Below are 13,254 nucleotides of genomic sequence, written 5' to 3' on the forward strand. Positions count from 1 at the left end.
ATTCAGCCACGATGTGGTAGCTGAACGACGCTAACCGGTGATAGGGGAACAAAAGTGGCTTCACAAAGCGATTTTAGCTTTTGTCGCATGGCTGAAGTGAAGGTGTTCGAGGAGCACCAGAGTTTTTCGACACACACCTTCGGTAACGTCATTAGAGTAGCGGCTAAGTGGTGTCACATTTGTTACAGGTGTTAACTTCCGGTACACAATAGAAATGTAAAACCAGTTTTAAAATATAGCTTCTAACTGAAACATCTTTAGTACATATTCTTTGTAATTTTCGAACTTCGTCAGCAAATGTCGAAACTCTTTGGTTCAGCTGGCTGTCACCGTAGTGGAAGTGGGTTGTTTTGGTTTAGTGTAAACCGGTTCTGTACTGTGTAGTAAAGACGGTGGCAGAATGTTCAGTGGTACATAAAACCAAATGAAATGTGTATAGAAGACGCGTAATTCTTTTAGGCCACCTGCCGTCGTATTCTTTTTGGTATATCATTAGTGTCGTAGATTTGTTTATTATGTAAGTGACAATGACATATGTTGACCTACTGCAAAGTGACAGTGTTTGTTGACACCATTTGTTATGATTCAGTGACTGCTCCTTTTGGAAAAATGTCGGAAACCAACCCAGGGAATCCGGTAGCGGAAGAAGATGTACAGGAGCTTAGAGCCAGAATGAAACTAATTGCTGATGCAGACCCATCTCAGTACCATAATTCCTTTTCACTGATGAGATATCTTCGAGCTTTCAAAACTGTTGACGCAGCCTTTCAGGTATAGAATTTTGAGTCGTTTTTTAACAGCTGTGATAACTGCCATTGCTTAATCAAAGTGTCACTTTGCTCTAAAATGATGATGGTTCCGCTTGCCGAGACTTTGTTGATAGACCTGTGTTACTTTTAAATGGTATTTTCTGTTTGTAGATGTAGTTACCAGTGAATTATAATATGTGTTACATCAAAACCAGAAACTTATGAAATTAGAATACACCTTGTGTGTTACTGATATGTTAGAAAGACCACAGGACTATTGACTTTTAAATGATGAAATCTTGTCATTTGGGATTTTCTGTGACTTATGCAAGGCTTTGATTGTGTCCGAATTCAGTTAGGCTGTTCGGGTAATGTTGTGTTGTTGTCTTTAGCCCAAAGATTGGTTGGATGCAGCCTTCCATGCTACTCCGAATTACTACTGTAACTTCCATCATTCTGAATATCCTTACTGTATTGGTCTCCAGCGACAATTTTTACCCCACACACTTCCCTCCAGTACTAAATTCTGTTACCTTGATGCCTCGGAGTGTTTTGTGTCAACTAATCCCTTCTAGTCAGGTGGTGCCACAAATCGGTTTTCTTCTCGGCTCTATTTGGTACATCTTCATTAGTTATGTGATCTACCCATCTATACTTCAGCATTTTTCTGCAGCACCACTTTCCAAAAGCTTCTAGTCTACTCTTGTCCAATCTGTTTATCGTCCATGTTTCACTTCCGTACATGGCTACACTCTATACAAATACTTTTTATTTTATATCCTCTCTACTTCAGTTATCATCAGTCATTTTACTGCCCTGAATAACAAAACTCATCTACTATTTCCGAATTTAATTCCCACAGCATCACGTGATTTAATTTAACTACATACTGTTCTCTTTGTTTTGCTTTTGGTGATTTTCATCTTATATCCTCCTTTCAAGACCCCATTTGGGTGCCCTCCTGAGTCCTTTGCTGTCTCTGATAGGATTGCAATGTCATTGACATTCCTCAAAGTTTTTATTGTTTCTCCATGAAATTTTCTTTGGTTTCCTTTACTGCTTGCTAAATGTGCGGATTGAATAACATCAGGGATAGGCTGTAATCCCTGTCTCATTCCCTTCTCAACCACTGCTTCCCTTTCATACACCTCAACTCATAACTGCCATCTATTTTTTGTGCAAGTGTAAATAGCCTTTTGCTCCTGTTATTTTACACCTGCTGCCTTCAGAATTTCAAAGAGAATATTCCAGTCAAATTGTCAAAAGCCTTCTCTAAGTATGCAGATTCTATGCACATAGGTTTGCCTTTCCTTCACCTATCTTCTAAGATAAGTCATAGGGTCGATGTTGCCTCTTGTGTTCCCACATTTCTCCAGAATCCAAACTGATGTTACCTGAGGTCAGCTGCTACCAGTTTTTGATTCTTCTGTGAAGCATTCGCGTAAGTATTTTGCAGCCAAGCCTTATTAAATTGATTCACACTTTTCAGTACCTGTTGTCTTTAGAATTGGAAATATTACATGTTTCTTAAAGTTGAAGGGTATTTCACCAGATGCAAGAGTTTTGTCATAAGTGGCTCTCCCAAGGCTATCAGAAGTTCTGATGGAATGTTGTCTGCTCCCTGAGCCTTGTTTTAACTTAGGACATTCAGTGCTCTGTCAGATCACAGTACTGTATCTCCCATCTTATCTTCGTCTATGTCTTCTTTTATGTATCTTTCCAAGATACATAAATCCAAGAATTTCTACTAGGCCTTGTTTTTTTATCTGTTTGACCCTCTGTTGCTTTCACTATTTTATGCCTTGAGTTCGAGTAATATGAATAGTCAAATAAGATCACATCATCCTCTCTATCAAGAAAAATGAATTGACAGTCTGCAGAGTTTGATCATGAACTATTTGCCTGTGATAATAATCTACCTTTTTATACCATTCAGCAACTAGGATTGGTTCTTCATACAGGTGATAGTCATTATTTTTAACCAAAGTGAAAAAACCTCTGTGGTCAAAGCAGTGAATGATGTTTTTGCTAGTTATTTAGTGGTCTGCATGAAAGAAATATCTGTCAACTTTAGAATAAAAAAACTAGCTCATTCAGTTTTGTGTTTTCATTGGAAATACGGAAGCATCCGATCCCACCCATCTGCTTTGACCCATGACGTCACAAATATGGCGGAAACGACCATAAACCACGATCCCAATATCGCGCATATAAAGTTGTTACGTACACATTGAGGGCGAAAATTCATTGAAAAACACACACACTTTCCACAAAAAACCTAATGACACTAACGGGGCAAGCGTGTGAAATGGAGTGTTTTTGGGTGGAGGGGGGGGGGGAAGTTAAATATAAACAAATTTAGACACCCACCCCCATACAAAACCTCACAAAAAGACGAAAAAAACAGACATCACAAACCTCCCCAAATACCACTAAACACAATATCATCTGGAATCGGACACTTCCCTTGACCTATATAGCTCAACAGCAGCTCCTGATCCCATAAATTAGGATCTAACACTTCCCTTGGCCTATATAGCGCAAAAACATCTCCCGATACCAATTCCAACATACACAGCCACACGTTGGGATCGAACACTTCCCTTGACCTGAGCACTGTTAATTTTATACGTCATGTCCATTCCTGAACAATAACAACAACCGATTAATTTTGCTAAAATTACTACATGACAAACAGCAAACAACACTAAATTTACCTTCACACAAAATCGTTAACTCACTGAAACGAATTCCACTACAAACACAGCCGACACTCTAACAATTCTGGATAATGAGAAAAAGCAAACTGAGCCCATTACACCACACAAACGAAAACCCTGAACATACTACCAGAGAGCACAACAAACCACAACACGACGACACGTAGAAACACGCCACACTCACAAACCAAACTCCATGCTGTCATGACGTCACACACAACACCCTTAAGTCACGGGTCAAAGCCGATGCGTGGGATCGGACGCTTCTGTCGACCCGTTTTATTAGTATCTCAGCTAATATTATCATAGTTTATCAACAATAAATAATACACAGCATGGTGGATATTTTGATGTAAACTTAAATTGAAAAAACGGTATGCCAGACTTGCTAACACATGTAAATACAGCTTCTTTTGCCATTGTAACAACAGGCAATTTTGGGAACACAGAATTAAGTAAGTTAACATTCAGGTGGTGTCACACAAGATATTATCCTGTGGTAACTGCTCACTTAGGCAAAAGTAATCACTGAATGAAGTAAATTAGTTTTTATTTATGGTGTACATGTTCCATAGATCTGTTTGTTCATGCTTGTTGCATGTGTCAGATGAGTCTGTAGCATTGCATCCTGTCCCCACAAATGCGAGTGTAAAATTGTATATAAACGTCCCATGTGCCTAGTGTTTGTTATTGTAGTTACTCTTTGACATGAGTGATAGACGATTCCACGCCGCTCTTAACAGTTAATAGTTAAGTCTTCCACGCTTGCAAGCTATCCTGTATAGATGTATTTTACGTGGAAATAAATGTTCAGTTCTACCAGATACCACATATTTGGTGACCCCGACAATAACACCGATAGCCACACCGTGCTCATTCTCGCATGAAAATGGGCAATGCGCCAGTCACCACGCCAGCTACAAGCAGCATAGATACAGGGTTACAATTAAACCCCTGCCGTTCTGGCAACATAACCTGGTGTTGTGGTTTGCGCAGGTTGAAAGCCAGTTCATCCTTGCACAGATATCAGTAGACGAAATGAGGTATAGCTACATAGTCACAGCACTAACGGAAGACTTGGCTGCTGAGGTACAAGATATCCTTGCCGTACCACCCAATGCCGAACGGTATTTGTCAATTAAGAACGTGCTAGTCTGGAGTGACAGAACATCCATTTGTGCCACAACAATGTCAAGCACAAGCAATTGCATCAGTACACAATCTATCACGTCCAGGGCTACACAGCATGTGGGAGCACTGCTAGACGCATTTCTGCTACTGAATCAATGTTTTGATCATGTGCATGTTGATGCTGTAGGCCTGCTCACAATCTCAGAGGGCTATAATTATTGTCTTAAAGTTGTAGACTGATTTATCAGATGGCCTGAATCATTCCCATGAAGGATATCACAGCCGAAACCATGTCACAGACAGTTTTGCATGGTTGGATTGCCCAATTCGGCATACCACTACAGAATGCCACAGACCAGGGACGACAGTTCGAAGCCTACATTTTCAAAGCATTAGCTACATTATTAGGCATGAAGCATATACAAACCACAGCCTATCATCCTGCATCAACTGATATAGTTAAACACCTACATCATCAGTTGAAAGCAGCTATGTGATGTCACTCGATGGATGCACTACCTATTGTACTCCTTGGGCTACGGGCATCATTCAAAAGTGGTCTAAGAGCTACTGTGGCAGAGCTAGTGTATGGCAAATGCTACGTCTGCCAGGAGAATTCTTGCACAGCATGGCAGACGATACAGTCGATGCATCAGACTTTGCTGCTAGATTACGAGAGCACATACGCCAGCTTAGACCAATGGTGCCCAGAAGTCAGGCTGGGAGACACTCGTTTGTGTCCACTTATCTTGAGAACTGCACTCACATTGTCTTCCACAGTGATGCAGTACGCACGCCGTTGCAGCCAGTGTACGACAGAATGTATCCGGAGATTATCAGAAGTGGCCACACATTCCAGATTAGACTAAACGGTATGCATACCAGTGCCACACTAGACCAACTCAAGCTCGTATTTTTTGACACATTGGACCCAGGAAGGACTGCAGGGAGTGAATGAGAAGATATTCATATAGCACCAGAAAATGTCCTAGTACCCGACAGCCAACACGAGGCACTACGGACGCCAGGTGCCAGGGAGAAGAAATCTCACATCCTGCTGGAACCACTGACACAATGCCAGTTTTCAAGAAACCAGTGGTAACGTGTGGAGGGCGACATGTAAAATTTAATCTCCGATATCGTTAACACTAGGGGGGGGGGGGGGGTGAGTCATGTAGCATCACATTCTGTCCCCACAAATTCGAGTGTACAGTGCAATATAAACACTACATGTGGCTAGTGTTTGTTATTGTGCTACTCTTTGATGTGAGTGATATAGATGATTCTGTGCCGCTTGTAACTGTTAATTGTTCATTCTTCCATGCTTGTGAGCTATCCTGTATAGATGTATTTTATGTGGAAATAAATGTCCAGTTCTACCAGATACCACAAGTCAAGATACAGAATATAAATGTCGTGCAACAACTCAGCAGTAATAACGAACTTTACAAACAATGGTGGGTTCTACAGTATTTTTGACTTTGTCATCTTAAATTAAAATACATACTGTAATGGACAGTTAACAGGAATTTCCAATATCATACAAAATGATTTTATTTATTATTGCAAAAGAATTCTTCCATAGTGTAAAATTGGATGTCAAGTAGGTACTTCTTTAAATTACAATCTGGAGTGACTGCTCGCACTCCTTGCACCATTCCACTATGCACAGGCTCAAAATGAAAAATTGTGACATACTTTTTCATTGATGCCTGACTATTATTGAAAAAACTATTTGTGACGAAACCCTCCCAGAACTCAAGCGACACCTTGCTGTTTCACCGATTAGGTTTCAGTAGGATACAGATAGCAATGTGAACAGATTACAAGATGGAATTTCTGACGAGTTCCTACCTTCAGGAGGCGAAATGTGTAGTACTGCCAGTAGACTCGTATAATGATAAAATGGACACTCTACAGTACCTCACACTTGGAACTATTAGTTCCTTCGTGGTGGAGGAGAGGGATGTGTTGAAAAGTAAGTGCAGGTCACTCAGTTGCCAGGATAATCAAAAATAAAGCAGCATGTTAAAGCTAAAAGAGAGTTGGATTGTCATGGGCATTCATACAAATCGTGTATGGAAAAAATATTTATCTGTGGATAAAGTACATTATTTCAAAAGTAATTACAAAAACTGTTAAACATTTATCCCACCGTGAGATAAGATGGATCAGTGCCTTCATCGAAAAATGTTTGTAGTTGCATACAGAACCAAGATCATACTCAGGCATGCACCTCTTCATCAGAAGCAAATTGATGGCCACAGGTGTCTAACTTCAGGGCTCCAAAAGTATGGAAATTGAATGGAGACAGATTGGGACAGTATGAAGAAAGTGTAAGGGCTTCAAAACTTCAGCAGTGTAGTTGAAACAACTTTAGTAGAATGATGCTGTCTGTAAACATTCATGGGCTGTTGTACTTGATGAAGTGTTTCAGTTTTTGCAAAGTGTCTATGTACTGCTGTTCTCTGATTGTGGTGCTGTGCTCCAGGAAGTGAATGAGCTATGGGCCCATGCCTTCAAATAAAAAGGTCGCCAATACTTTTCTGTAGTCAGTTTGCCTGTTGTTTTGACTATGATATGGTTCTTATTGCTCCTCGTGCGTGTTCTGTATTATTCGAGCCCGAAGAAAGACTTTCATGGGTGTCAATTTGCTTCAGATGAAGAGGTGCACACTTGGGTACAGTCGTGATTCCGTAACAACCACAAACATTTTTCTGTAGCTGCATAGATCATCTTTTCTTGCAGTGAGATAAATGTATTAACAGCTGTGGCAATTACTTTTCAAATTGTAAATGATTTACTGTCCGCCCTCGGTAGCTGAGTGGTCAGTGCAACAGAATGTCAGTCCTAAGGGCCTGGGTTTGACTCCCGGCTTGGTCGGAGATTTTCTGCACTCAGGGATTGGATATTGTGTTGTCCTAATCATCATCGTTTCATCCTCATTGACGTGAAAGTTGCCGAACTGTTTACCCGACGGGAGGCCCTAGTCACACGACATTCATTTTAATGATTTACTTACTCTTTTTCCATCTGTCTTGTTTTCATTGAACTGCTTTTATACATTTAGAATTATGTCAGATTGCACAAAACCATATATTTCCCCATTCCATTCCATAGAAACTCCAAAAAACCATCTAGTTTACCAACATTTTGTGTCTGGATTAATCAAAGTATTCAATGAAACATTCAAACAGTGCTTCAACTATCTGAAGGCGGTGTTTTCACAACAAAGACCATAACCCACTAAAATGAATTTTCACTTTGTAACATAGTGTGTACTGATCAGAAACTTCCTGGCATATTAAAACACTGGACTCGACTGCAACTCAAATTAGCAACAGGGTTTGGCTTCTGGTCCAGTGTACAGTTTTAATCTGCCAGGAAATTTCAGCTTGATCCATTGTCTTCCAAAGACAAGTACAGGAAGAAGCCCGATGTGTCAAGTTCTTAGTCATCCAGATCCATAGTTGCACTCAATACTGTTCTACAGTACAATTTTCTGTAACTCTAGCAGAGAGGAGGGAAGAATTCTGCACAAATGTTGCAGTAAGAATATTTGTCAAGTTCATTACCAGCCATCTTGCAGAAGCCTCTTTAGAGGCTCTGGTGTTCCAACACTTACATCCAAGTAGTATCGTATTAAACAGTGTCAATTTAGCACCATAAAATTCACAAGCATGATACCAGAGGTAAAAACAGTTACCATGTACAGCATACATTTTTATCTAGGTTTTGGAATGGAACTTTACATTCTGTTGTAAAAATTTAAACATCAGGCAAGAAATAGAAAATCTGTAGATATTCCCTAAGTTCACTCATCCTTGTATTTTGAAACAAGGATGTAAATTGCATCTCACTCTAATGTTTGTATTAAATAGGCTTTGACTTTGGTGACACATAGAGCGTCGAAAGTGCTCTTTGTAAAGTTACGTAAAAGCTTTGCTTGAAGTTTAGATAAAAGGAGCAGGAAGAAGAGTGACCTTTCAAACCAGCTCTCTCTCTCTCTCTCTCTCTCTCTCTCTCTCTCTCTCTCTCTCTCTCTCTCTCTCTCTCTCTCTGTCTTAGTCATGATGTAAGCATATCACGGTTCAATCCCGTCTCCGGCCATCCTGATTTAGGTTTTCCGTGATTTCCCTAAATCGTTTCAGGCAAATGCCGGGATGGTTCCTTTGAAAGGTCACGGCCGATTTCCTTCCCAATCCTTCCCTAACCCGAGCTTGCACTCCGTCTCTAATGACCTCGTTGTCGACGGGACTTTAAACACTAAGCACCACCACCACCATTTGCTGAGGCACTGGACTACTTTCATTTGGGAGCAGAGAGGCCGAAATCTATGATGAAAACCCCTGGAGTTAAATTTTTTGTGATTCTCCTAGTTCACTGAGAGGAAGAGCCAGGACATTTTCTTTGAAAAAAGAATGCAGCCAGTTTCCTGTTCATAGGTTGGTTGTTTACAAATCATTAACAGACATATTGCATATGTGTGCTTAACAGAACAATAAACTGTAATTAACAGTTAACAGAGAGATGAAAGAAGGTTAACAGTTTCCATCACAGCATTTGGCCACACAGTTTTCAAATAGCATGCATTGCAGTCTAAAAGTGTATTGTGGAAGGATACAGGACAGTCCTAACTGTGTTATTTAAATAGTCTGCTACTGTACAGTTTATATTATTTAAAAGGCGTGTTTTAACTGAAGTTTTAATTTGTGGATTGTAATTCTCTCTTTCATTTACTTGATGTAGTTTAGATTGATTCCCTGGTAGAAAAAAGTTTTTGAGTGTTTTTTTTGTTTCATTTTCCTCAATATGCGTAAGTTAAGTCTGGCTCTTGTTTCACGATCATGAACAGTGGTATTGATGTAATAATTACTAATTTTTCTTAATGTATGTAATGGATTGTTAGGTGTCCACAGATATACACAAATTTTTAAATAGATTTGTACTTTGAGCTCAATTATTTTTCTGCTTATTATGTTTGTTGGACTTTTGTGTATTATGAATATTGTGTACTTTATCATCAAAAAATTAACATACCAAAGGGCTGATTGTACATATAAATATTATGCAACTGTGAAGCACTGATTGTTACATAGTAATGGCAGGACTGTGGGGGCATAACATGTTGATAACATTCTCTTTGCTAGTATACTTCTGTACTAATATCACTTCAGATTCATTACATCTATATTCTGCAAAACACTGTGATGTGCCTGGCAGAGGGGACGTCCCATTGTACCAGTTAGGGTTCTTCCTGTTCCATTCAAGTGTTTGAATGCCTCTGTGCATGCAGTAATTATTCTAGTCTTGTCCTCATGATCCCTGTGTTAGTGATGTGTAAGGAGTTGTAGTATATCCATAGAGTAACTGTTTAAAGCCGGTTTCTGGAACTTTGTTAATAGACTTTCTTGAGATAATTTACACCTGACTTCAAGAATTGGCCAGTTCTGTTCCTTCAGTATCACTGTCACACTCTATCATGGATTAAACAAACCCGTGACCATCCGTGCTGCCTTTCTCTGTGTATGTTCAGTATTCCATTGGTCCTATCTGATATGAATCCCACACATGTAGGCAATATTCTATAACCTGTCACACAAGTGATTTGTAAGCAATCTCTTTTGTAGATTGATTCCATTTCCCTAATAATGTACCAATAAACTAAAGGCTACCACCTGCTCTACCCACAACTGAACCTATGTGCTCATTCCATTTCATATCCATACAAAGTATTACACGGAGGTATTTGTTTGAGTTGGCAGATTCCAGCAGTGGCTCATTGATACTATTGTCACAGGATATTATGTTTTATCATTTCGTGAAGTGTAAAATTTTACATTTCTGAACATTTACAGTAAGTGGCCAATCTCTGCACCACGTTGAAATCTTACCGAGATTTGTCTGAATATTTATGTAGCTTCTCTCAGATAGTACTTCATCATAGAGATAATTGCATCATCTGCAAAAGTCTGAGGTTACTATTAATATTGTCTGCAAGATCATGAACATACAAAATAATCAGTGAGGGATCCAACACACATCCCTAGAGCACGCCTGAAGTTACTTCTTCATCTGACAGTGACTCTCCATCCAAGATAACATGCTGTGTCCTCCCTACCAAAAAGTCTTCAATCCAGTCACAAATTTCACTTGATACCCCATATGATCGTACTTTGGACTATAAGTAAAGGTGCGGTACTGAGTCAAACGCTTTTCAAAAATCAAGAAACAGTGCATCTACGAGTGCCTGGTTGCCTTGATCCAAAGTTTTCAGTATGTCATGTGAGAAGAGGCAAGTAGTTCTTTGTTCAAGGGTTCTACGCTAGATTATAGTTAGAAGAGGGGCTAACTTGGTTGCAAATTTAGTATGGAATCTGACAGGGATTCCATTGGGGCATGGAGCTTTGTCCAATTTTAACGATTTCAGCTGTTTCTCAACACCACTGACATTAATGCTTCTCTCATTCATCTTTTTAGCAGTATGAGGATTATATTGAGGCAATTCTCTTGGGTTTTCCAATGTAAAGGAACATTTCAAAATGGATTTAAGCATTTCAGCTTTGTTGCGATCCTCAGTTTCAGTTCTTGTCCCATTCGCTAGGGACCGAACACTAACTTTGATTTTGACATACGACCAAAATTTATTTGGATTTTGTGAAATGTCATTTATCAGTATTCTGCTATGGTAGTCATTGAAGGCATCACACATTGCTCTCTTGAAAGCCAATCACATTTCATTGATCTCTCTCTCTGTAGCCCTACACTTTGTTTTACACCTATAATGCAGTAATCTCTGTTTCTTTAGAAGTTTCTTTACAGTGACTGAGTGCCATATAGGTTCCCTCCCTTTATGAACTGTTCTACTGGATACATATCTATCCAGTGCATGGTCAACTATTCTTTTACACTTGAGCCAGAGTTCTTGTACATGCTCCTGACCCGTGCTGAAAGTTTCAAGTTCCTCATGGATGAGATATGACATTAAATACACTTACCTAAAAATTTTACATTTGTTACACTCTTATGGAATTATCATGTACTTGTAACATGACAGTTTTACACTTACAAAGACTATCAAGCGAGGTGGCACAGTGGTTAGCACACTGGACTCGCATTCGGGAGGTCGATGATTCAAACCTGTGTTCAGCCATCCTGATTTTGGTTTTTTGTGATTTCCCTAAATTACTTCAGACAAATTCTGGGGTGGTTCCTTTAATAGGGCTCAGCCTACTTACTTTCCTATCCTTTCCTAATCTGATGGGACCGGTGACCTCACTGTTTGGTCCCCTGCCCCAAATCAGTCGTCCAACCAACTTCCAAAGGCTGGGGATCAATCGGCAACAGTGTTCGCATTGAAAACTATAAACAAAAATTAAGCAGGCCTGTCTTTAACAATGTAATCTTTTTGTGTAATTTGGTTAAGGAAAATGAACACTGTTATACAGAAGTTACTAAATGCTCCTCAGTAACTACTATTGTAACTCATTCCAAAGAACAACACAGTTTGTAGTACCATTAAGTTACTTCAGTCTCAGTGAAGAGGCTAACAATCCCAAATCTACAGTTAATGCCACCTGTTTGTTTATTGTGTGACGGTAAGACAAGGAGTCTTAAATTGGGCCTTCAATCAACAAATGGGATAAAGATTGTGGAGCCATTCCTTTTCCAAAGATTCATTGAACTCCTCAATATTTTAAGATGGACAAACATGGGACAAAGAAAACTTTGTCTCTCAGCTGCTCTCTTTGGCTGCCGTCAAGTGATTGAAACTCCCTGGGGGATTAAAACTGTGCTGGAACGTGATTGAGGCATGGTACTTTTGTCTTTCGCTGGTAAGTACTCTACTGACTGAGCTATAACTTAGTAGAGTTATTTGTGTACGAAAGGCAAATGTGCCAGCTTCAGGTCCTGGTGTGGAACACAGTTTTAATCTGCCAGGTAGATAAAATCAGTGCACACTCAGCTGCCAAGTGAAAATTCTCTCTGGAGTCAAGAGAATGTTTTGGAAAAGTTTCCATCATGTTCTAAACACAGTCACAGTAATGTGCATTAACAGGTGTAAACACTGTCTCAGCTGGCTTTCAGATACTAAACATCCGTGGGTAACACATGCAGCAACGAGTACACGCGTGCAATAATTGCCGTCTGGTGCAATGCCATCGTGTGATCTTCATAGGGGTGAATTTGTTTGGTACAGTGGTGGCTCATCAACTGACCAAACAGTATCATTTCTTGCAAAAGATAATGGAAGATGTTGAGCAAAACGGTTGTGTGCCTACCCCGACCTGTCTCAGGCTGTTGACTATGCGGTGTTGCTACCTTCAATTAAAACATTATTGACATCAAGGATTGAGCATTCTTGGTTTGTTTTACTCCTTCACATAACTAGAAACTAGTTCTGCTTCTTCTCCAGACTTACTGAAGTGTGTGTATGTCTCATCTTGGGAACTTCTGTGGTGTCACTTGAAGCCTTCCTCAAAGTTGCAATCAGAATTGGCACTCTCTGAGTGAAGTGCATCACACAGTACAAATTATGAGACATATTTATCTGAAGATTTACTGAGGAATGTGTATTGTTGGACCTGGTTAATCCTCAACCCTGCTACACTATTAAATCAATCTCGGTTTGACTTGTGAGACTGAGTAGAATT

At 39.7% G+C, this 13,254-nt stretch overlaps 1 protein-coding gene across 2 annotated transcripts in view; it reads left to right on the forward strand.

Annotated features, from left to right (window-relative positions):
- The first annotated feature begins 308 nt into the window (after positions 1-308).
- Positions 309-13,254, forward strand: part of LOC126281445 (uncharacterized) — a 56,346-nt gene continuing 43,400 nt past the window's right edge. Inside the window, exons 1-2 of one of the 2 annotated variants that reach the window (XM_049980415.1) lie at positions 309-484; positions 590-771. In XM_049980415.1, coding sequence (XP_049836372.1) covers positions 610-771 — 162 coding nt within the window. In that variant the 5' untranslated portion in view covers positions 309-484; positions 590-609. Of the gene's footprint in view, positions 518-589; positions 772-13,254 lie in introns of both variants that reach the window. The other variant, XM_049980414.1, reaches the window with a different exon arrangement.

The sequence above is a fragment of the Schistocerca gregaria genome, chromosome 7, assembly GCF_023897955.1.
Source record: "Schistocerca gregaria isolate iqSchGreg1 chromosome 7, iqSchGreg1.2, whole genome shotgun sequence".
Classification (NCBI taxonomy): Eukaryota; Metazoa; Arthropoda; class Insecta; order Orthoptera; family Acrididae; genus Schistocerca; species Schistocerca gregaria.